This window comes from Cebus imitator, unplaced genomic scaffold (genome assembly GCF_001604975.1).
Source record: "Cebus imitator isolate Cc_AM_T3 unplaced genomic scaffold, Cebus_imitator-1.0 Scaffold59, whole genome shotgun sequence".
NCBI classification, from domain to species: domain Eukaryota; kingdom Metazoa; phylum Chordata; class Mammalia; order Primates; family Cebidae; genus Cebus; species Cebus imitator.
Window position 1 is genome coordinate 5,115,212 of NW_016107374.1, and position 27,149 is coordinate 5,142,360.

Below are 27,149 nucleotides of genomic sequence, written 5' to 3' on the forward strand. Positions count from 1 at the left end.
ACACACACTTGAAGGAAATTACAACTGCTACTCCAGCAAGCACATGAATGATAAGAAAGTGAAACAGGCTTATTGTTGATATGGACAAAGTTTGAGTGGTCTGAAAGATCACACCAGCCACAATATTCCCTTCAGTCAAAGCCTAACCCAGAACAAGGCATAAACTCTCTTCAATTCTACCAAGGCTGAGAGAGGTGTGGAAGCAAAATTGGGAGGTGGCAGAGGTTGGTTCACAAGGATTAAGGAAAGAAGCCATCTCCATTACATAAAGGCACAAGGGGAAGCAGCAAGTGTTGACAGAGAAGATGCAACTTCTCCATGCAGAAACTTGCTAAGATCATTAATCGAGGTGGCTACACTAAACAACAGGTTGTCTTTTTTTGCTTTTCTAGAGAGACGGTCTCACTCCATCACTCAGGCTGGAGTGCAGTGGCACAATCATAGCTCACTGTAACCTTGAACTCTTGGGCTCAAGTGATCCTCCCGCCTTAGCCTCTCAAGTAGCTGAAACTACAAGGCGAATACCACCATGCCCAACTAATGGTTTTCTTTTCTGCAGAGACAGCATCCCACTGCAGAAGAGGATACTCATTCATGATTCACCAAGACCCATTACCCACTTCCTCCTTCCCAGGAAAACCCTAGTTTTATTTTAGGGAATTTTTATTTCATCTCCTATGTGAACAGTACCACCAACCTAACGCCATTTATACATGTCAGCAGTGATTTGCTTACAGGCAAAAGGTGTTATTCTATATAAATATGTAGCTCTACTCCATTCAGTTTTAATGTTCTAATACATAACTCTTTCTTGAATTATTTAGGTCCTAAATTCTACCAATATTTAAACCTTTTCTTCAATTTTCCACATTCATATTCTTATATCAGCCTCCCTGACCAAGAGCTAAAACTAAGAAAATATTTTACTAAGAAGAAGAAAAAAAAAAAAAAACCTTTAACTGTATCACTATGCCATCTTAACATACAATCTCTTTTTTAAATTTTTTTAATAGAGATGAGAGCTCACTATGTTGCCCAAGCTGTTCTCAAACTTCTGGGCTCAAGAGATCCTCTGACCTTAGCCTCCCAAAGTGCTGGGATTACAGGCATGAGCCATCACACCAAGTCACAACAACCTCTGCTATCGTAAGGTTTTCTATGAGGTACAAACTTTTCCAATAAAATACGCTCAAATGGTGAGGGGGGGATCAAACACGGCTAGGCTTAAAAATGTTAGACTAAACACTTATCTATCAGTCATCATAAAAATTACTCACATTTTAAAAAAGAATATAATATACCAATTAACAGTTAATCTAGTGTTAAGACAATTTTCAACCCTATTTGTTCCAATGGTGACTCTAATATCTCATTTAAGGGAATTTTACTCAGGTTTACTTTATGTAAGTAGGTTATTTCACATCGACACAGCACATGAGGCCATAATACCTATACTTACCAACAAACTGTAAATCATAATATTTTTGCCAATTGTTTAATTTTCATATCATTAAAACATAAGCCCTTTACATGCTATTTCACCACAACCTCAGTATACATGTCTCATTTTTCATAGAAAAAAACTAATTATATGGTTCAGCAAGTTGCCTGTGGTAACACATCAATTTTACTTAACACTTAAAAGTTAGACTTTAGCTTGTTCTCTCAATTTCAAGCATATTTACCTTCATAATGGTATCTAATTCATTAGATCTTTTTCTATTCTTCATCTGAAAGAACAGATTATTAGATTCTACAGAAAAGAAAGAATAGAGATTATAATCTTACCATAATTTTATAATGTGAATGTATTATTTACCAAAGTCTTAATAAGTATGTTATTTTTTTCTTTCAAGTATATAATTACATATTAAATCTAGTATTTAATAAGTATGCACTAGAATCATTCAGCTAATCATCACACAATGAAATACATACTTTATAGCTTTGGCAAACTCATTCTTTCAAACAAAACAGAAAAAGAGAATAGTGATAAAATTAAAAGAATCAGGAAATTTACATCAAGACTTGAATAATTTAGATCCAAGAAAAATAAAAGTATACTTCATAAATTACTTAGACCCAGCTACCATTTACTACTGGATATGTGTTTTTCCTGAAAGTACTTGTTTCTCATGAAATACAGATGTATTTTCATTATTATCCACAAAATAATGACAAATATGAAAGGTAAAGTAGCTAGACACTGTGGCTCACGCCTGTAATTCCAGCACTCTGGGAGTCCGAGGCAGGTGGATCACTTGAGGTCAGGAGTTTGAGACCAGCCTGGCCAACATGCAGCCCTACTCAAAAACAAACCTACAAAAAATTAGCACCTATAGTCCCAACTACTCATGAGGCTGAGGCAGGAAAACCACCTGAACCAGGGAAGTGGAAGCTGCCATGAGCTGAGATCGCACCACTGCACTCCACCCTGGGCGACAAAGTGAGACTCTGTCTCAACAACAACAAAAAAAAGTCAAGTGAAACTTACTTTTCAGGTACACTGTAATACCAAGCTGAAAGATTTAACTGTGAAGTTAATGTTGACACATAAAATACCTCAAATCTACAATGCTGCTGCAGAATGGTATCATTCATGTTTTCAAAATCACAAGAATTCTATACCTAAAAAATAAATAAATCCAAATACTGTAAAAACTATTTTCCACTTCAGTCAGGGATTAATTTCAATGACTCACAAATTCAACACCACTAAAGAAAAAAAAGATATAAAAACAGAGTGAAAATAAGTCAAAGATCAGATTTTCTCCTTTGGAGAAGTTCTCAACGTGAATGACATTTTACCTAGAGATAATTTCATTCCTGTCAATTTTAAAAGAGTCATTATTTTTCCAGAAAGAATTTTTAAATTTCAACTGATAATAAATTCATGTATAATACTGACTATTTTTACCGTTTAAAGATAAGCAGAAATCACCAAAAATCAATTTAAAGTTCACAGGCTCTAAGATACACAGTAATATATTCCTACCTATTTTATTGTCTATGATCGTAGATAATTCAGTGTTAATACTTCTCTTTTTAGGTATGCTAAGCAACAGGGCTACTCATTTTTAGAGTGTGACACTGCCATCATAATTTGCATTTGCTGGATCTTCAATATTTTTCTTCTCTTCTCCTCTTGAACTCTGCTGTGACTTAAGAATGCAGTCTTCATCTGATCTCCACTGCCTTTATAAAGGTGGTGATTCAGGAGGTTTTTAGTTGGTTTAAACAGGCTCAAAATCATGCTCTTTTGAGGAAAGAGATATTCACGCACTCTCAAAGTTTCACCCCAACTTTACTTAACAATTACAAAAGGAAAGGGTATCTTTACAATGGAGAAATCTGGCAGATACTACCTTCATCAAGTGATCAAGCTCAGTACCATCAATATCGAGACAAACTGACATGACGTGCTTTCCGACGTGATGCCATGGAAAGTACACAACATCACCTAATATGTTCTTGCCAAAAATGTTTATTCTGACTCTAATGGTAAGGAAACAATTAGACAAATTCAAAATGTGGAACATTTACAGGACAACTAAACTGCTCCCTTCAAATAACAATAATATCATTGATCCCCAAGACAACTTCGGAAATATTGTGAGAGGAAACAAGCCACCTAAAAATGTGTGATCCTGATTGCATTCTGGATCAGAGAGAGAGAAAACTATAAAAGGTATTACTGGGGCAATTGGGAAATTTGAATATGGACTGAATATTAGATCATTTAATCACATCAATATTAAATTTCTTGAATATGACAAAAGTGCTCTGGTTATGTAAGAAAGTGTTTCACATTCTCATGGGGCTTAGATGCTGAAGTACTTAGGAGCAAAGGTCCATGAAGTCTGAAAACTGCTTTTAAATAGTTTAGATGGAAAAAGAGGCATATGCATATATGTGTGTAAATATGTTTATTTAAAAATAAAAAGCCAGAAGGAATGGAGAAGTTTGGTTCCTGCTTGGAGTCATCTAAACAAAGTCCCACATTCAGAATTGCAGACTGTAATCTATACATACAGATTATAAAACTAAAAAAACCCAATCTTCCCACACCCCACAAAATGCCCACTTCTCATACCCCTACAAAATGCCCACTTGCAATCAGTTCAATTAATAATAGTACTAGTGTCTTAAATTATCTTACAATTTAGTCACTATCAGAAAACAGATCAATTTTTCCAGGCTCTCTTATGTCTAACATTTTTTACAATCACCCACACCTCTTGGCATAGGTGGTAGCACTCTTAAAAATAGAAAAAGCAATATTTATGTCTCTAAATACACAACAAAGTATAATAACTGCCAATCTACCCCTGCACAGACAATAAAGCCAATTCACAAGACTTCGGATACTGTTATAGGGATGATCATTTTTAGAGTTGTACAGATGTATTCTTGTTGTAATTTATATTTGCCTATAATAATCAAAAAAAAGGACAACATAAATTTTAAAATTATAGACAGTGCATATTTAGTGCTAAATATTTTTGGTAGAAAATATACAAAATAAATTGGTTATTTCTACCCTGTTGGGAATTAAAATCAGACATAATAATGCCTTATTTTAACTAGGTTTCAATCTCCTCGCATTATGAAATCATTAAAAATTTTCACAAATGAATTGTAAGTCAATCTTCTGGGAGTGCAATACCGCACTACATTAGAACCTCACAGGAAAATAGATTTCAGTCATTGATTCAACAAACTTTCTTAAGCACATACTAGGCTGAATCTGACACTTCTCCTTCTGGACCAGAGATCTGTAAAGCTTCGGGGCAAGCAATCTGCAGTTCTTAGAGGTCTATGCTTGCCCTTTGTACTATTTTGGGGTTTCCAGATTGCATGTCTTTCCCACCGCTAACTAACAGGCAGTGAACTGGCTAGAAGATTGTGTTTATTTAAAAAGTATTTGTTACCAGGCACAGTGGCTCATGCCTGTAATCCCAGCACTTTGGGAGACCAAGGCGGGCAGATCTCTTGAGGTTGGGAGTTTGAGATCAGCCTGGCCAACAAGGTGAAACCCTGACTCTATTAAAAATACAAAAATTAGCGGGGCATGGTAGTGCACACCTACAATCTAAGCTATTCAGGAGGGTTGAGGCAGGAGAATCACTTGAACCGAAGGCAGAGGTTACAGTGAACCCAGATAATGCCACTGCACTCCAGCCTGGGCAACAGAGCAAGACTCTAACTCAAAAAAAAAGTATTTGTTTGGTATATTAGAAGTCAATTCAGCACACTGTACTAACCTCTAAAACTTAAATTAAAATGTAGATCTTAGTCAAGCCAAAACAGCAAAGGTATAATAAAACTGTTAAAGATTATTATTATGAATTATAGAATATAATCATTAGTATTTTAAATAAATCTGTATCCTGAACTAAACAGAATATTCAAGTTCATATTCCAGTTTAGAATTTTAAAAGTCACATTATGATTTCCCTCTACATATTAATCCTGTATATTACTAAATTAATCTTCCTAATTGTGCCTTTCCTGATCAGAAATCTTTAATTCCTCAAAATCTGTCAAATTAAGTCCAAATTTCTTATCCTTGCTTCTGCATACTCCACACTATGACCCACCTAACTCAGCCTTTTAGAGAAGAGACTATTTCACTCCTACCCTAAGCCTCAGGCAACCTGTTATTGCCACAATTCATTCACAGCCTGTAGGTCTTTGTACAGTAGCAGTAGCAATAGCTACAATTACAGATTAACTGCTAAGTACTGCTTAGCTGCCTAAGTACTTTTAATTTTTCTTAACCTCATAACTTAATTCACAGTAAGGAAACTGAGGCACAGTTTAACTAATTAGACCAAGAATACACAGCTAGTGACCATGCAAGCATTCAAACCCAAGCATTCCAGAGCTCATGCTCTGAATCACTACACCATACATATTAAGAACAATTCCCCAGGCAAGAGCCTAAAAGTGTTTATGCAAGTAACAAGGACAGACTATAAATACGTTATAGTCTTCTCAGACTATTTCACAGATATTTCAAGCAATTAAACAAAAAGGACAATATCATAAAACTAACTTGTGTGTGTACCCTGTAGGATTATTTTTATTTTCTGAGATACTCTATATATTTAAATGCAAGATGGTTGTTTTGGTATTATAGCTTCCTGTGAAGTTTCTTAGCAGTATGCTATTTGGAGTATACTATGAAGACAAAGGGAAATGCCAAATGACATAACTAAAAAGCAATTTAAGAAACAGTAAAATGTTCATATTTTAAAAATATTACAAATAATGGTAATGTCATGCTTAACATTAAAGCCTGCTAACAGGATTCTGCTATTAACTATTTATTTTTTGAGACAGATCCTCACTCTGTTGCCCAGGCTGAGTGCAGTGGCATGATCTCTGCTCACTGCGACCTTCAACTCCTGGGCTCAAGCGATCCTCCAGTCTCAGCCACCCAAGTAGCTGGGATTACAGACGCATGTCACCACACCTGGCTAATTTTTTTGTTGTTGTTGTTGTTGGTACATTTTGTAAACGCAGGGTTTCACCATGCTGCCCAGGCTGGTCTCGAACTCCTAGCCTCAAGTAATCAGCCCCGACTTGGCCTCCCAAAGTATTGGGATTACCGGCATGAGCTACCATGCCCAGTCTACAATTTATTTCACCCAAAATAAAATAACTCAAATATAGTAGAGAATGAAATACATTCTAAAATACCCCCACTTTCTGTGGCTACCAATTAAAATAGTCCCTTTATATCCTTCAGTTTTTCATGACTGCTATCATATTTCCCCTTATTTGAAACAAATTTGTCTTTATGCCACTCATTTTTCTAATTAAGGCTAGACATTTTCTGTAATTAAGCTGAACCATATATAACCTTTTTCAACTACTTTTACCTACAAAAATGGACACTTGTTATAAATGGATCTAAAACCTTGCTCAAAATTCAACAGATTAAAAAGAGCAGATGCACTCAATGAAGTTACAATTATTCTGTTACTATAAATACTTTCCTAGTAGAAAACAAAATATACACAGCTTATACCATTTTCAAACTCAAAAGAAATCATTCCCAAGAGAAAATATTCACAATACTACATTTAATTAGAAAATTAGAAAAACTGTATGGTACCAATTTCATTTGTACATAAAACATCCAAAACTCTTTCAGACTTCAGGATTTTTACTTCTTTGTTCTCTTCATATGATGATTCTACGTTTTCCTAATTTTCTAATTTAAACACGGTGTTTCTGTAATTTTTTTAAATCTAAAAATAATTCCATCTTTGCTCAACTCTTTACCAAAAAGTACTTAAGACATTAATCTACACAGGCAATCTAAAACAACTATGCCAAAATTTAATACCCCTTTATGTTAACTCAGTAACAAAGCCCATGAGAAATAACATAATAATTTAATAAGCTATTTCTAAGAACACTGACAATTTTCTTTGTTGGCATAAATAATTTTATTCTATATATCAACTAGATAAGCCTCATTAGCAGTTGGGTTTGGTTTCCTCATCATTACAGTATGATATGTATCACAGTAACAAAGAGCAGGCCAAAAAGCTAAAATGTAAGAGATTAATAAATACAGAGAAACGGAGGATGACAGAAACAATCATGAAAAATAAGAAAGTCACTTTTTTAAAAAGCTTTAATACCTCTCTACTACATGAGGAAAAAATTTTAAAGAGTAAAAATATGTTCATATTTTACTGGAAAAACAAAAACGTAATTGTCTTCTAGGTGACATCTTATTTTTAAAATTCTGATAAACAGAATCTAGATATTCAGAAACTAATTTACCTGAGTTAACTGCTAACTACCTAAAACAGGCTTTGAGATGAACATAAGCTCTGGGATTCTGCTGATTACCCAGCTAAGCAAGCAGTCTCACCCAGAATGGGTTCTTACATTTATAAGCCAAATACCCTAAGAAATATCAGGATAAAGGTTTGAGCTGAACAGACAAATGGACCATAAAGCAAACAGCTCAATTAGTCCATTGTGGTTTACCGCCCTCTGGCTGCTGTGGCAGGAGATATCACAGATAAAAAATGGCTGCCAAGAAAAACCAGCAAGGTGTCAAACAAAAGTTGGCAGGAAATCCTTTAGGCAAATGGAAAAGCTTTAGAACAGAGGCTCAAACATACATTAAAGTTAGTTTTACTCCTTCCTTTAAAAAATACTAAAAACATCAAGTAACAAAACAAACACGATTTGAAATTTTTCAGCCACAGATTAACAAAATAAAGCTGGCTCTAGAAGACTAAGTCAAAAAGAGTTCATAAACTAACTAAAAATTAGAATTAGTCTTGCTTTAAAAAATTCCTTGGCACACTAAATAGAAACACTAGGTAGAGAGGTAAAATTTTTTACCAGAAATTCAAAGACAACTGATAAAATTTCCTGTTTATAAAACTGCAGTAAATATTAAAAAGTAGCTTAGAAAAATGACACTCTTATATTAATTTAGTTTCCAGATATCAGATGCAATCTGAAGCTAAAAATCAGGCAACACTGGAGCCAATGTTTCCTGGAATCACCAAATTACATAAAAAGCAAAAATAAAATCAAGAAAATTTGCTACACTGTAAATTCAGATAAGATCCTATATATTAATTAACCTTTCCTCAAAATACTATTCAATGTAATCTCACAATTTTGTCCAATTAGGCTCAAAACTAAATTTCTATATCACTCTCCAACTTTCCACCAAGAGTTCAGCTGGCAATGAACCACAACAACCACAGTCCAAGGAAAAAACAATACTGTTCAATTCACTATCTTGTTAGTTACTCACAATTCACTATCATTTAAAAACAGTGGATCTTAGCCTCGTTTCCACCCCACCACACCCAGGAGACACAATGCTCTCATTTAATAGTAGTGGTTTACAGGATTTGATTCTCAGCATAACTGGAAAAGGACAAGAGAGTTAGAAAAAACAGGGATGGGAGGAAGAGGGGTGAGAATGTTCCTTTTGAGAGAGACATACATGAAACACTTAAGATCTTTCTTTTAGGCAAGTCTTAATAATCTGATTGAGATTTACCAATGTTCAAAAAAATATGATGCAAATAATTTTTAAGAAAAAAAACAGAAACCTTACCCTGCAGTTCATGATGTATTACACCCACTAGGTTGGGTTCGTCTCCCCACCAGAATATCCATAACTCTTTGCAATCTGGTTTGACATCACGACGCCATACACAAAGCAGGTTAGCTTGCAGACACCGGATGAAACTTAATAGAATTGGATCATCTTGGGCTGGGGCTGAAATTATGGGTCCACAGTCCCCATGCCCTCCAAAATTGTACCTACGCCATTTGATTCCCGTGAGTTCAGCCTGGAAAAAGACAAAAAATTGTAATCGTTTTCTCTTTTTATTTACAGACCACTAAAAACAGTCTTCCGTACAGAAAATCAACTGTGCTAAAATAAATATTTACTCTAAACTTCATATCATGAGATTCCTCCCAATGAAGAATATATGTAAAACCTTCTCGAATTTTAAGATGGGAGAAAAGTTATTTTCTATCAGGATTTCTAAATAGCTCCATACATTAAATACTAAAATAAAACAAGCTGATAATCATTATTTCCTGTTGAATTGTTTAAACATTTATCATAAAGTCCCTATACAGAAAACTATTTTCTATGTTATCATTCAATATTCAACTCATAAATTATATTTAGAAATCAAGTAAGATTTTAAAAATGTTTGTATAATTAAAATAATTTCTTTCAAATAATTTCTTCAATTTCTTTCCATCCACAAGCTAGTTTAAATCCTTTTTTAATCAGGGAAGCAGTTAGTATGAAGTATGAGTGCTTCATCATGAATGCCAAGTCTATTTAGGTAGAAGCAATTAACAAAACTGATGCAAAGTTATCAGCAATTTATTCATGTTTTTTAACACGTAACACACAGAAGAGCTTTGCTTCTAACAACAATTCCCTAATGTAGTGTGGTCTTTCATTTTATACACACACTGTAAAACAAGAGAACTTTCAACCAGAAGAGAACAGATACTGTATCTTTGTTCCATTACATATGTGTATATTTCAAGATTTCTTAAATCTTAAGTTTAGAGAGCTAAACTTCAAAGAGGTTTCAACACAAGCAAAAGCTGAATTTCTTACTTAAGTAGTTATAAACTACAGGTATATATTGAAAATAGTGAAACAGATTCATAATTTAATTCTGTACCAAACAGCCCAGGTGGCCCTTGCATTGGATCCCTACTCATTCATCTCCTCCCCACAAGGTCAATTATTTTTGTCAACTAGTTGTTTTCAAAGAAAACAAGTACCACTCAATAGAAAACAGCCATATCTTCTACTAACTGAAGCATATTAAAAGTGCTAAAACAATCAATCACTATAATGAACACATTTAAGAAAAAGAAAATCACCTTTCATTTAATCCAAATTAAAAAGGTTTAGCTTCAGGCTGGGTGCAGTGGCTCATGCCTGTAATCCCAGGACTTTGAAAGGCAGAGGCGTGCACATCACGAGATCTGGAGTTCAAGACCAGCCTGACCAACACAATGACACTCCGTCTCTACTAAAACTACAAAAATTAGCCAGCCGTGGCAGCAAGTGCCTGTAGTCCCAGCTACTCAGGAGGCTGAGGCAGGAGAACCACTTGAACGAGGGAGACGGAAGTTGCAGCAGGCCAAGATCACAGCACTGCACTCCAACTAAAGCAACAGAGCAGGAGACTCTGTCTCAAAAAAAAAAGGTTTACTTCAAAAAAAATTACAAAGAAAATACAAACTAAAAATATCTAAAATCCAGTAACTTATCTTTTACACTGAGATATATACACCTAAATTTTTAATGAATATGTTTAGTAAAAAGCTGGTACTGGCATCATGTAAGGTTTCCCTCTATGTTACTTGTTTCTCCCAATTACAAAAGCACTACATGGCCAGTGTAACAAGTTCAAAAATAATACACCATAATCACATTATAATAATTATTAGCATCTTACTGTGTATGTCCTTCCTCTTTTTCTGTACATATACTTTTTAAAGTTGGAACCATACATATTGCATGATTTATCTTATTTTTTCCACTTATCATATTTTTATATATTACTAATTATTCTTCAAAAACCACTTTTAATGTTTGCATAATATTCTATTCATTAGAAAAAATGTAATTTAGCCGTCCCATAACAACTGGACAAATCTTCATTTTATTTCCACTATTGTAATTACTATAATTGGTTAACATCCTTGAACACTGTTATTTTCCTGATTATTTCCTTTAAAGAGATTGCTTGATACTGAATGACCAAAGAATATGAATATATCAAGACTGAGTGCCACAATATTACTGTTCAATTAACAGTCTCCCCAATAAAAACAGCCAACTCCCAAATTGCATACCTTTTAAAATATCTACCAATTCAATAAAAGGGTAAGTACTTGTATTAATAGATAGTCCTTGCTCTGCTAGAAGGAAATCAGTATGCAGTATCACATCTTTGATCAGAGGTGGCTCCTCTGGGGCCACCCTTCCTGGGTTTGAATCCCACTAGTTAAATGAGTTAGTATACATATGAAGCACTAAGACAGTGTCTGTGACATGGCAAAAACCATAAATGATATTTTCATTATATTATATTAGTACTTTCTTTCACTTTGTCTGTTCGTACCCTTTGTCCACTTTTCTATCTTACAAGTTCCTTTTTTTTGAGACAGAGTCCCACCCTATTGCCCAGGCTGGAGTGTAGCTGCATAACCTTCACTCACTGCAACCTCCGCCTCCCGGGTTCAAGAGATTCTCATGCCAGAGCCTCCCAAGTAGCTGGGGCTATAGGCAGGCACCCGGCTAATTTTTATATTTTTAGTAGAGACAGGGTTTTCGTATTGGTCAGGCTGGTCTGGAACCCCTGACCTCAAGTGAGCCACCCGCACTGGCCTCCCAAAGTGCTGGGATTACAGGCATGAGCCACAGCACCCGACCAAGTTCCTTTGTTTATTCGAACAAAAGCAATGTGTGTGTTTTAATCAGAAACCCTAACATCAATCTTGAAATAAACATCAAAGAAGGAAACAAAAATAAAAAGAGGTAGCTAAAATCCAAAAAGGTAAGCAGAAGACTAACTTCTTTTATCACCTAAGCTAAAGAGAGTGTTCAGTGCCTAAGGGCCTTGTGGAGGAGGGAAGAGAAAGGGGAGAATAAAAACCCACCAATAAATATGAATCACTAATAATGACATTAAACTTATTTAAAGGGCTAGAAAATTAAGAGATATCAGAACCTTAAACATCCAATGAGTCAGTCTCCACAAAAATTTATGCACAGTAATTTACTCACTACAACACTTTCACCTGTAATATCCAGCAGTAGAGCAGACAAAATATTTGGCTTTGATTCAGGAGAATGGTTTCCTAATCCTAGGACTTCCACTAACTTCCTATCAGTACATCTATGCTCTCACCAGCTAAAAACGCCCATTTTAAAACAGTTTAGGGCCGGGCGCGGTGGCTCACGCCTGTAATCCCAGCACTTTGGGAGGCCGAGGCAGGTGGATCACGAGGTCAAGAGATCGAGACCATCCTGGTCAACACGGTGAAACCCCGTCTCTACTAAAAACTACAAAAAATTAGCTGGGCATGGTGGCGCGTGCCTGTAATCCCAGCTACTCAGGAGGCTGAGGCAGGAGAATTGCCTGAACCCAGGAGGCGGAGGTTGCGGTGAGCCGAGATCGCGCCATTGCACTCCAGCCTGGGCAACAAGAGCGAAATTCCGTCTCAAAAAAAAAAAAAAAAAAAAAAAAAAAAAAAAAAAACAGTTTAGTTTCCTTACTTTAAAGCTAAAATTAAATATCATTACACTGGTCTTCATCAGAAAATGTAAGAATGAAACACTAATCAAGCCTAACAGAGATAACTAAGTATAAAATGGATGTTCAAGATTTAGCTTTAAATTCTGAATTAATGTTTCTTAAGAGAAAAGACAATGATGTTGACATAGTTTGTTCTAGACAAAAATCCCATCATGGATGTTTATTCAATTAAGAGTAAAATGTCTTGGCCGGGTGGCTCATGCCTGTAATCCCGGCACTTTGGGAGGCCGAGGCAGGCAGATCACAAGGTCAGAAGTTCGAGACCAGCCTGACCAATATGGTGAAACCCCATCTCTACTAAAAATACAAAAATTAGCCAGCTGTGGTGGCGAGAGGCTGAGGCAGGAGAACTGCTTGAACCCAGGAGGTAGAGGCTGCAGTGAGCCAGAATGCACCACTGCACTCCAGTCTGAGCAACAGAGCAAGACTCTGTTTCTAAAAATAAAAAAAGAGTAAAATGTCTTCATAATGATTATATTTATAATTTAAAAATCAAGTACACTTCAAGTTCTACTGTCCTCTTTTCTTTTTTTGAGATGGGGTCTCGCTCTGTTGCCCAGGCTGGAGCATAGTGGTGCAATCTTGGCCCACTACCTCCACCTCCCGGGTTCAAATCGTTCTCCTGCTTCAGCCTCCCAAGTAGCTGGGATTACAGGTGCCCACCATCACGCCTGGCTAATTTTTATATTTTTAGTAGAGATGTGGTTTCACCATGTTGGCCAAGCTGGCTCAAACTCCTGACCTCAGGTGATCCATTTGCCTTGGCCTCCCACAGTGCTGGGATTACAGGCGTGAGCTAACTCGCCCAGCCATACTGTCTCAATTTCTAACTAATGTTTATCTCCAAGACACAAAATTCTTTACCTAATGATTTCAAAATTTTGAAGCAAACCTTTAAAGTAATTCTAGATTCAATATTATCCCCAAAACACAACTATTTCTCACGTCAAAAAGACAACCTTAATTACATCTAAGTTTTAAACTACATGGTTTCTAAAATATAGAACCAAAAAGATGAAATTAAAATACACAAAGAAGGAAATTCATATGCACATTTTGTATAATAATCACCAACATCATTTACCAAGCATCTACTTAATACCAGGCATCATACTAGAGTTTTCATGTATTAGTTCTAATACCAAGCACCATGCTAGTGACTTCATATATTATTTATAATCTTCACAACAGACAGCTAAAGAAATCAGGACTCAGAAAGGTTGAATTAATTCTCCCAAGTCACACAGATAGCAAATGGCAGATCCCAAATTTAACTAGATTTAAGCTGTAACTGAATTTAAAGTATAAATTCTTTTCATTCTGCCATGCTGCTTCATAGGCAATTGGTAAAAATTAGCCCTAGAGGATTATAAAATAGTACAAAGAAACTGTCATCAACTCAATTTAGCAATGACTAGAGCTCATGGCCATACTTTCTAATTTAAGAAAGTTCATGAATCTTTCTTTCGTTTTCCTGAGGTATTAAGAAAACTAGTATAACAGTGCCCACGTATCATCCCATGTAGAGACTTTTATTACACTCAGATAATTATATGCCTTCCTTTACACGTTATCACTATAAGATGGTATCTACATAAACTAGATAATACACATACAACGAACGAATAAAATCACTATTCTGATAGCAAGAGGCTGTAAGGAAATCTGCTCAGCAATGGCTGGCATATGGTATAGAGCTAGTCAAGATTCTCAGAAAATTAAACTTAACCCATTTATGCCAAAGGTTGCCAATTTTTTTGTGAAAAATCAGACCTTGGTGATGACCTTGAGCAGCAAAATATAAATAACTCCCACAAGTTTAGCATTCCAATAATGGAACACACAAGGCATAAATAGGTTAAGTGGCAGATACTCCCCTGGCCTAACCAAAAAGCCACTACAGTCAGTTCAGAACACTTCCAATTAAATAGATTACAACAAAATAGGGATCAATGCACTTCCTAACTGACATGAATGTGAAAATTTATATTGATTTCTAGTGTCCGATTCTGCACATACAATATGTAAGAAATTAGATCATTTATTTGCAGTGATCCATCACAACTAGATCCCTTGTGACCAATAGCATATACTTGTAATATGGCTCCTCAGAGTTAAAACTACATTCATTGGTCATGGAACAGAGTAAAATCAAGAGATGTTAATTAGAATGAACCCATGGTGTAGTATCATGGAAAGAACACTGGCTGGAAATTAGGAGATCTAGGTTCTAAGTCCTGGTTTTTCAACCGTTTACCTATGTGATGTTAGGAAATCTACTCTACCTCAAGGTGCCTCAGATTCAGGACCTGTAAAGTGATATGGTTGACCTAGATACTATAAATGAGTTCAAGTCTCCTGGCCCAGGGTAATTACATCCCACTCGTAAAGGCAACTTGTACATGAGACAGAACCCTTATTAGCCATCAAGAACAGAAAAGCTGCCAGAAGACAGTCAACATTTGAGGAAACTATTGAAAGATTCCTCAAACTACAAACCAATTAGTTTAACCTATCAACCCTGGGCAGGATTCTAGAATGGTATGTAGAAAAGGCAGCTGTGATCATTCGAGGCTGAAAAGCATGCACTAGGAAATTCCAAGTCGGCCTCACCTCACTTCCTCCTATATAGGGTTACTACACCAGCAGAGCAGGGGAATACAGTAAACACATTAATTAAGTCACCTCTCAAGTCAGAGGAAGGAAAAAAGTCACATATAATAGAAAACTTCTGTTAAAACATCACTAATCAACTCCAGGTAAGACAGCAAAATAAACATATACATCTGCTTTTGCTCTCTCCTAAACTCCTCTAAGACATCAAGAAAAACATTTGTTTCTTTGTTTCATTTCACTTAAATTATATAATTGCAATGGCAGGTAGAACAGGAGAGGATATAACATCAAAATTTTGAAGGCTGAGAAGCAGAGGCTCAGATAAGGAGATTTACAATACCTGAGAAAACTGAATCCTAGACATGAAGAAAGCAGAGAGGTAACCCAATTGGCACAGAATCCCCTCAGCCTCAGGAATTAAATACAGGTCCTTTTGGAAGTAGGGTTGAAAGGCAGTGAGGAGATTAAATGAGGAAAACTAGTTGAAAGCCTGCTTTTTAAAAGGCATTCAGCTGGGTCCAGTGGCTCACGCCTGTAATTCCACCACTTTGGGAGGACAAAGGCAGGAGGATCACTTGAGACCAGAAGTTCCAGATCAGCCTAGGCAACTTAGTGAGACCTCGACTCTAGAAAAAATTAGCCAGGCATGGCGCTGCTTGCCTGTAGTCCCAGCTACTAGGGAGGCTAAAGTCCCAGCTACTCTTGAGCCTGAAAGGCTGAGGCTGCAGTGAGCTGTGATCACACCACTATACTCCAGCCTGGACAACAGAGAGAGACCCTGTCTCAAAATAAAATTAAAATAAAAAGGCACTTAGATACCCAACCCTCCCTACTGCACAGAGCTGAACTACTGCCCCTTCTTCACCCCAGCAAATAAATGGAAATGTATGCTCTGGAAAGAGTAAACAGAGGATACCTGCTAGGGAACACAGGCAAACTGAAGGCAGGGAACCAGAGGGAAAACAGGGCATTAGGTGAAATACATAGAATGAAGGCCAAGGACCACCCTCTGCCTACCAAGGCCCTCTAAGCATCCAGAAAACTGCAGCCAGTCCTTCATCCCTCAGAAAAGAATTTGGAAAAGTCTTCTCTGGGAAATCTTGGCTCCACAGAAAAGACCTCAAGATACTGAGATCAGAGGTTCCCCAGCTAAACAGCGCCCCCCAGATCAGTGAAGCACACAGTTAAGCAAATGTTACTCACATGCTCAGAAATTCCAAGCAGATTCTTAGTCCACCATTCCTAAACATGAACATACAACCGAGAATTGCAAAATAATTGAGGGAAACAACTGAGGAATTACAGAAACAAAAACAAATGGAAAAACAACTAGAAAGAAAAACAATATTGGGCAAAGAAAACTTTAAAAACACCAATAACTAATATTCTCAAGAAAATAAAATGCCACAACCATTTAAAAACAAGAGGATGCTATTTCAGGAGAGAATTTTTAAAAAGCTCTTGGAAATATTTAAGAAATCTCCCAGAAAATGAAACAAATAAAAATGAAAAATAGGGAGATTAAACTAGAGGAGCAACCAGGGAAGCTGAAACCCAAATACAAGAGCTTTCAGAAAGAGAAAATACAGAAAACAAAGAGGAAATGACCAATAAAACAATTCGCAACAATTTCCCAGAAAAACAGAATGTGGATTTCTACATTTAAAGAGCTGTCTGAGTGCTCAAAACAATGGATTAAGAGAGACCCCAGAAGGCATATGACTGCAAACTTTCAGCACACTGCAGACCCAGAGAAGATCCTCCAAGTTTCCATACAGGACAAAGAGGTCACATATCCAAAATCAAGATATCTAACTGCTCAACAGCAATACCACAAGCAAGAAGGCAAAGGTGCAATAACTCCAAAATGTTAAAGAATTATTTCCAAACTAAATATTAAATGGCTATGCCAGCCTAAACTATCAAATATATGAGTAGAAGAAATGCATTTTCAGACATCCAAAAAAAAAAACAGCACCTTTTCTCAGGAAGCTGCTGGATGTGTACTTACCAAAAGGAGGGAATAAACCAAGAAAGAAGTCACAAGATTCAGGAAACAGACCTTACACAAGTGGAAATAAAATAAATCCCTAAAATCACAGTGAATGATGACTCCAGGTTGCCAACTATACACCAGTGCAAAGGGCAACCAATCCAGATTATGACAGGTCAGTAAAGACTTCTTCAGGAAGGTGAAACTAATAAAACACCTGATACATCTGAGAGTCTTAAAGGAGTTTCAGAAAACAGGCAAAAACTTTGGGATGAGTTAAATTACAGAAAAGTAAGCAGGCTGGGTGGCTAACGTAATACCAGCACTTCATGAGGCCAAGGCAGAAGGATGACTTGACCTAGGAGTTTGAGACCAGCCCGGGCAACACAGCAAGACCTTGTCTCTACTTACAGACTGACAGACAAGCTGAAGCGTTGTGCCACACATATGTAGACCCAGCTATTCAGAAGGCTCAAGCAGAAGGATCATCTGAGCTAAGGAATTAAGAGGTGGCGGCAGGGTATGGGAGGAAGGAGGGAAGGGAGGGAGGGAGGAAAGGAATTAGCAGGAAAAAAATTTGTGAAAGATAATTACCATCTTCAAGTTTACACAGAAAAGGAAAAGTAATCAGTTTATTAGTTACTCAGCCATATGTTAACATAATCGAATGAGAATGTTAACACACTGAATATTGAGCTAACCAAAATTACTATACAATTTTTTTTTTTTTTTTTTTTTTTTGTAAAATGGAGGTATAGAAAAGGGGCATTTGCTTTGTAGGAGGCAGAAAGAATGAGTTAAATCCTCCTCCTCAATTGTGGAAGATCTAGAATTGAAAAATCTAAAAGTAACTATGAGCTTAGCACTTAGAAACATTTAAGTAAGAATGAAGATAATCAACAAAAGAGGGTGAATGTTTGCCTCTAAAGAAGGTAAAATAGGAGCAGGAGCAGAATGCTGTTCTTAAAAATCTTATAGAACTGATTTTTTTTTTTTTTTTTTTTTGAGACAGAGTATTGCTCTGTTGCCCAGGTTGGAATGCAGTGGCATGATCTTGGCTCACTGCAACATTCGCCTCCCAAGTTCAAGCAATTCTCTGCCTCAGCCTCCCAAGTAGCTGGGATTACAGTCGCCCACCACCACATCTGGCTAATTTTTTTGTATTTTTAGTAGAGACAGGGTTTCACCATCTTGGTCAGGCTGATCTTGAACTCCTGCCCTCGTGATCCACCCGCCTCAGCCTCCCAAAGTTCTGGATTACAGGCACGAGTCACGGCACCCGGCCACAACTGATTCTTTAATTGAATTGTGTAAGAGTACAACTCTGCTTTTTAAAAAAGGAAATTTCAAAATGGGGTAATAGAATGTAAAGCTACTACTAATATTGGCAACTCGCTCACTCATACCACTTTACAGGCTTATTCTAGACAAATTCCTAAAGTGAAGAACAATTTAATATCCCATAAATTGTGCTGCAAAAGCCAAAAGGCTGTTAAAATAATGTGGTGTTGTTGACTCTTTCTTTTCTCCATTTTAGTCTATTAAAACCCAGCTGGACAGAGACATCTCCATCCCATCTGGCTCTGCTCGAATTCTTCTTAGCCACAGCTATGCTGCTGGCCAGGGATTCCCTGTGCAGAGGGGCTATTGACAAAACACTGGGCCTCCCATCTGACTAGTTATTTCCATGTTGCAAGAAATACAATGTGGTATTCCTCCATACAATGAGCTCATATAAAAAAGATGCTTTCTAACATATACATACACACACACACACACACACACACACACACACACACGTATATATGCTGATTCATAACTGTTTTCCTCAAGTGTAATATTCTTTTCACTGCTCAGTTTACCAATATTAACTAAAAAGTATAAGAGTAAAAAAAAAAAGTTGATTTATAGCACAAGTATGAGTGCAAAGGCTCAGAGGTTTTATTTGACAGTAAGTTTACCACAATTAAACAATGTGAAGTAACTATTTAAAAAGTAACTGCCATCTTAAGCTACATTAATAAAGGTAAAAAATCTTCATCCTCACGAGGTCAGGCGATCAAGACCATCCTGGCCAACATGATGAAACCCCGTCTCTACCAAAACTACAAAAAAAAAAAAAAAAAAAAACAGCTGGGCGTGGTAGAGCACACCTGTAGTCCCAGCTACTCAGGGGCTGAGGCAGGAGAACTGCTTGAACCCAGGAGGCGGAGACTGCACCACTGCATTACAGCCTGGGCGACAGTGCGAGACTCTGTCTCAAAAAAACAATTAAGAAAAAAGAAAATTTTGATCCTATTCAACAGATATAAATTATCAGTCACTATTCAGTACTGCTTTCGGCTCCTGGCTCTATACTGTAAGAAAAATCTAGGTAAAATGCAACAAATGAACAGATGAAAGACTAGGTTGGTGATTAAATCTAAACATATCATATGGCTAGAGGCTATGTAGTCTCACATTCAGTCCCTTCAAGCAAATTAACACACAAGAATAGAATAAAGCTATATGATAAAAATAACAGTTGAACTTAATATGTAGTTAAAATGATTCTTTAGTCTTCTACTATATGGAAGACAGTTACGTAGAAGATTAATTACATTTGCTCAGCATAGTCTCAAGTGGTAGCAACAGAACCAAATGGAAAAACAGACGATTAAAGCAACAACAGTGAGTGCTCCCTCAAGAAATAAATCCCTGACTGAGACAATCACAAATATGGGGAGGTCAAGGAGAAGCTGGTCAATACTAGATGAGGACACTATAGAGTAGTTTCAAATACCAAAGGGCTAACTGAACAATGTGATTTTTAGGGTTCCTTTCACATCTGAAATAAGAGTCTCAAGGATTCCATCCAACAATAAGCTTTCATAATTCCAGTATCGTTTGTATTTCAGTCAAGTAACTCAGCTAGCAAACTGTGGCCTGAGGGCTAACCACCTGTTTTTTGTAAATAAAGTTTTATCAGTATTCAACTATCCCATTTATCTGCATATCGTCTCTGGCTGCCTTTACGCTACAACCAGAGTTGCAAGTGGGACTACATGGCCCAGAGCCTAAAATAATTACTCTGGTCCCATAAGAAAAAAGTCTGCTGATTCCTGAGCTAGGATAACATACACAGATGAATGTGACATTTAAAATATAAATAAGAAGCACCAAATTGTCCTCCCACTACAAACAACCAGAAAACTGGACGGAATATACAAAATTACTGTTTCAGACACTAGACAACGGGCAGTACAGAACTAGAATCCCTGTGGGAAGGTATACAAATGAGGTGCGCCCGACAAAAGTCAAGGCAGCTGGAATTTGTGGAGGCGTATCAACAGAAAGATGATTACGCAGAAAAAAGCTCCAAAGATCTGATAGGGGTTCTTCTGAAGCTGTTCCTAAGTACTAAGCTGCACATTTAAAAAGTAAAATTCAAAAAGGTCACACAGAGAACTACTTGGAGCTATCATTCCAAGAGTTCACCTAAAACTGGGAAGCAGTCAAGTTCTGAACAGCCAGAGAGAAAAACATTGTTAAACACCTCGGGCACTGAATAGAGACCATAAAATGATCATACCTCTTAAGGAGGAAACCAGTCCTAGCATAAAGCCTACTCTAACCCATGCTAATAATCAAGCCTCAGAAAAAAAGTAATACTAATAATAATAGGCTGATCTTATGAACTGCCAGTAACTTAACTACCAGCCAATACAAAATTCAACTCTTTAAAGGAAGGAAATAAAATCCAGACTTTTCAACAACATTCACAATGTCCAGCAACCAATAAAAAATACCAGACATTCAAGAAGTAGAAAAATCGGACTCATGACTAGAAGAAAAGTCACCAAACAGAAACAGACCCAGGAATGAAAGTAATGATGAAATTGACAAGCCAGTTAAAACAGCTATTACAAATATGGTCAAGAATTTAAAGAAAAACACAAACATAAGGACAGAAATGGTGGATTTTTTTAACTAAGTAAAATTTCTAGAGTTCAAATATGAAAAATATAAAATGAAAAATTCACTGTGGGTTTAACAGCAGATTAAGCACTGCCCAGAAAAAAGCATGTGGGGGGCGGGGGGGGGGCAGGCGGTGGTCAGGGCTTTAAAACATACAATATTAACTATCCGAGGTGAAAAACAAGTAATTTGCAAAACAAAAGATAATAAGCCAAAGTGACTTCTGCAGTCAGCATAATATCAAGCAATATAACATACATGCCATTAGTGTCTCAGAATGTGGGAGAGAAGGTGGACAAAAATAATTTCTGAATAAGGACCACACTGTGTCCAAATTTCATGAAATCAATAAACCTACAATCTAAAGAGTTCAGTGGTGGCATGTGCCTGTAGTCCCAGCTACTCGGGAGGCTAAGGCAGAATCACTTGAATCCAGGGGGCAGAGGTTGCAGTGAGCTGAGATTGCACCACTGCACTACAGCGTGGGTGGCAGAGCAAGACTCCATTTCAAAAAAAAAAACCTCTCACCAAAATACCTCAAAATAAAATTTGTAAAAGCCAGTGCTAAAAAGGAAAATCTTAAAAGTAGGCAGGAAAAAAAGATACATTACACAAGAAAAAAACAAGATATTAACTACACACTTCTCATCTGAAATATGCAGGCCAAAAACAATGGAAAAATATGCTAAAATAACAAAATAATACCCAAGTCTAGAATTTTAGATCAAAGACAAATACCCTTAAAAAATTAGGGTAAAATACAGTAATTTTTAGATGAACAGAAGCCGACAGCCCTGCACTAAAATAAATGTAACAAGAATAATTTTTTTTTAATTCTTCAGGTGCAAGGAAAATGACACAAGATGGAAACCTAATCTACACAAAAGAAGAACTAGTACCAGGAATAGGTAATACATAAATAAATATAAAATATTTGTTTTCTCATCTTTCCATTTCTTTAAAGGCTTATTAACTGTTTATAGCAAAAAATAAAAATGCTTTGTGGACTACAGGTCAGATATAGAAAGAAAAAAAAAATAAAACAACAATAGCACAAGGCCAGAAGGAGAAAATGGGAGGTTTTTACATTATAAATAAAGAAATTTAATATTATTTGAGCTGTGGCAAGTTAAAGATGCACATTATAAACCCTTGATCAATCCCTAAAAAGTAAAACAAAGATGTGTATGTAATAAGCCAATTATTGAATAAAATGATAAATGTAGCCACAAAAAATACTCAAAATAATCCAAAGTAGGTTTTAAAAAGAAAAGGCAGAGGATGAAAGGAACTAAGAACAGAAGAGATCAACAGGGAGGAAAAAACAAAACAAAAACAAGATAGTGTACTTAAACCCAAGTACATCAAAATAATTATATTAAATAAATTATTGGGCCAGGTGCAGTGGTTCATGCCTGTAATCCCAGCACTTTGGGAGGCCAAGGTGGGCGGATCACAAGGTCAAGAGATCAAGACCATCCTGGCCAACATGGTGAAACCGGGTGTCTACTAAAAACACAAAAAATTAGCCAGGCCTGGCGGCATGTGCCTGTAGTCCCAGCTGCTCAGAAGGCTGACGCAGGAGATCGCTTGAACCCAGGAGGCGGAGGTTGCAGTGAGCCAAGACTGCACCACTGTACTCCAGACTTGCAACAGAGAGAGACTGTCTCAAGAAAACAAAAAAATAAAAAACAAACAAAAATTCTCTAAGTATTATAATTAGAAGGCAGAGATTCTCATCATGGATCTTTTTTTTTTTTTTTTAAAGTAAGGCCCAACTATATGTTACCTACAAAAAATGCACCTTATATCTAGACATATTTGGGTTAAAAATAAAATGATAGAAAAAAGATACTGTGCAAATTACGAGAGCTGAAGTGGCAACATTAATATCAAAGTTAATACCAAGAGAAGTACTATTACTAGGAATAATGAAAAAAAAATTGTAATGATAAAAATGTGAATTATTCAAGAAAACATAAAAAATCTCAAATGTCTAGGCACCTAATAAAAGAGCTTCAAAATTAAAAAAAGGAAAAAATCTGAAAAGGAAAAACAGAAATCCAAAATTATAACTGGAGATTTCAATAGGCCTCCTCTCAGCAACAGAACAAGTAGAACGTAAAATTAATAAGGATATAGAAAACATGAACACTAACAGCCAACATAACCAAATTGACATTTATAAAACATTTTACCAATAGCAGCAAAATACTTTTTTTTCAAATGCACATGAACATTCACCAAGAAAAACCATATGCTAGTCCATAAAATTATGTTCAAGGAGAAATCTGTAGCTCTAAATATTCACATTAGAGAGGCATAAAATCCACCATGAGCAACATGACAAAACCCTGTCTCTGCTAAAAAAAAAATCTAAAAAAATCAGCCAGGTGTGGTGACACATGCCTGTGGTTCCAGCTACTCAGGTGGCTGACGTGAGAGGATCACTTGAGCATGGGACATTGAGGTTGCTCCACTGCACACAGGCCTGGATGACAGAGTGACACTCTGTCTCAAAAAATAACAGAATGGCATAGAATCAGTGGTCTAAGCCTCTACCCTCAGAAGCTATAAAAGAATAAATTAAACCAAAAGTTAATAGAAGGAAACGATGTAGAAAAGAGAAGAAATATTAATAGATAAGATATAAAACAAATTTGGCAATACAGAAAAAAAATCAAAACAAAAGGCAGTTCTTTAAAAAAATTAGTAAAATTAACAAATTCTCATTAGACTAATCAAGAGGGAAAGAACAGACACACTACCAATATCAGGAACAAAAGGGAAGGCATTACCACACATTCTAAAAACACTAAAAGAGATAGGGGAAGTATTACAGGCAACTTTTGTGGCAATTAATAAAATTTAGGTTAAATGAACAAAATTCCCTGTAAGAATTACCAAATTAACAAAGAAACAGAAAATCTGAACGACTCTGTATCTATTAAAGACATGGAATTCATGGTTTCAAACCTATCCACAAGAAATCTCCAAGGCAATATAGCTTCCCTGGTGAATTCTATTAAACATGTAGGGAAAAAAATATCACTAGTCCTGCACAAACTTTCAGAAAACAAAGGAGGGACTATTTCCCAAACTATTTTATGAGACCAACATTACCCATGATACCAACATCAAATGAGATAAGAAATGTACATGCCAATATCCTTCATAAACAGAGATGAAAAAACCATTAACGAAATATTCTCAAATCAAATCTAACAACACATAATAATAATAATATACCATGAGCTAACGTAAAGTTTGTCATAGAATTCAAGCTTAATTGAACATTTAAAAACCCATCAATGCAATTCACCAAAAGAACAAAAATCTATGATCATCTCAATAGATGCAGAAAAAAGCATTTAACAAAATTCAACACCTGCCTTTATGGTTTTTTTTCGTTGTTGTTTTGGTTTTTGATTTTTGTTTTTTCAAGACAGTCTCACTCTGTCACCCAGGCTGGAGTACAGTGGCACAATACCCGCTCACTGCAACCTTTGCCTCCTGGGTTCAAGAGATTCTCGTACTTGAGTCTCCTGAGTAGCTGGGATTACAGGTGTGTGCTACCACACCAGGCTAATTTGTTTGTACTTTTAGTAGAGATGGGGTGTCACCACATTGGCCAGGCTGGTCTCGAACTGACTTCAAGTGATCAGCCCAAACCTCCCAAATTGCTGGGATTACAGGTGTGAGCCCAGCCACTTTCATAGTATTTTAACAACTAAGAATTAAAGAGAACTTTCTCAACCTGCATCTGATATCGCCTTAGGGATATCAGAAAATTCAAAGCAAATGTCAACAATGATAAGAGTGAATACTTTCTGCCTAAGAATAGGAAAAAAGCAAGGATGTACACTCTTACTACTTCCATTCAATATTGCCCTGTAGGTCCTGATCAATGCAAGCAAGCAAGAAAACATAGTAAAATACAAATTGTAAACAAAGGTATAAATCCATCTATATTTGCAGATTACTCATGTATATTTTTAAAAATCCAAGGATTTACAAAGGCTACTACAACTAATAAAGCTTAGGAAAGTTGCAATATACTGTAATTTATCAAAAATCAATATCCAAAAATTAATGGCATTTACAGTAAACTTGTCAAAAAATACTCTCAAATGGCCAGGTGCAGTGGCTCAGATCTGTAATCCCAGGACTTTGGGAATCCAAGGCGGACAGATCACTTGAGGTCAGGGTCTCAAGACCAACTTGGCCAACATGGTGAAACCTGTCTCTACCAAAACTATAAAGAAATTAACCAAGGATGGTGGCACACACCTGTGATCCCAGCTACTGGGATTCTTCTGGCTGAGGCAGGGGAATTGCCTGAACTGGAGAGGCGGAGGTTGCAGTCAGCTGAGATGGCACCACTGCACTCCAGCCTAAGTGACAGAATGAGACTCTCTCTCCAAAGGCGGTTGAAGGTAATACTCTAAAATAATACCCATTAAAACAGCATTGAAAAATACGACCTACTTAGGAATATATCTGATAAAAATATGTTCCAGATACATATACTAAGAAATACAGAACAATGTTGAGAGAAATTAAATATCTAGAGAAATGAAGAGCTAGACCATGTCTGTGAACTGAAAGATTTAAAATTGTTAAAATGTCAATTTTCAGGCCGGGCGCGGTGGCTCACGCCTGTAACCCCAGCACTTTGGGAGGCCGAGGCGGGTGGATCACGAGGTCAAGAGATCGAGACCATCCTGGTCAACATGGTGAAACCCCGTCTCTACTAAAAATACAAAAAATCAGCTGGGCATGGTGGTGCGTGCCTGTAATCCCAGCTACTCAGGAGGCTGAGGCAGGAGAATTGCCTGAACCCAGGAGGCGGAGGTTGCGGTGAGCCGAGATCGCGCCATTGCACTCCAGCCTGCGGAACGAGAGCGAAACTCCGTCTCAAAAAAAAAAAAAAAAAAGTCAATTTTCCCCAATTTGATCTACCGATCCAATACAATCACAAACCAATCCCTACAGAAAAAAAAATTTTAACTGACAGGCTGATCCTAAAACTTATATTTAAATGCAAAACGCCCGGAAGAATCAAAACAATTTTTTAAAAGAACAAAGTCAGAGAATTTACCCTAACTAATCTCAAGACATATTATAAAATTTCAGTAATCATCATAGTGTAGTACTAGCATAATAGACATGTAGATCAAAGGAACAGAAAGTAGAAAAAAAAACAATACACACACATACATTCAATTAATCTTTAACAAAGATTCCAAGGTCATTCAATAGGAAAAGTCTTCAACAAATGATGCTTAAATAATTTGCTACACACATGCAAAACAAAACCAGAACTTCAATCCTTACCTCACACCATATAAATTAACTCAAAATGAGTTACTGGATTGCAAGCCTAAACCTAATAAACTAATGCCATAAAACTTTTGGAAAAAATCAAAAGAGAAAAGCTTTCCTACTTTGGGATGGCAAAGGTGTCTTAGGACATGAAAAGTACAGACTATTTTTTAAAAAGTAATATTGGACTTAATCAAAATATAAAACTTTTGTTCTTCAAAGAACACAGGTGAGAATATGAAAAGGCACACCACAAATTAGGAGACTATATTTGTAATACATCTATCTGCCAATAAACTTGTGTCTAGGATATTCGAAGAATTCTTACAATTTAATAAGAAAACAACCTAATTTTTAAATTGGGCAAAAGATGTAAAGAGACATTTCCCAAAAGA

General features: G+C 36.4%; 1 protein-coding gene across 3 annotated transcripts in view; it reads right to left on the reverse strand.

Moving 5' to 3' along the window:
- The window catches only part of MED13L (mediator complex subunit 13L), a 307,838-nt gene that overhangs the window by 258,260 nt on the left and 22,429 nt on the right, over positions 1-27,149 (reverse strand). For 2 of the 3 annotated variants that reach the window (XM_017529524.1, XM_017529525.2), the window contains exon 2: positions 9,110-9,347. The exons of the other annotated variant lie outside the window; for it this stretch is intronic. In XM_017529524.1, coding sequence (XP_017385013.1) covers positions 9,110-9,347 — 238 coding nt within the window. The remainder of the gene's footprint in view (positions 1-9,109; positions 9,348-27,149) is intronic. 3 annotated transcript variants of the gene reach the window in all.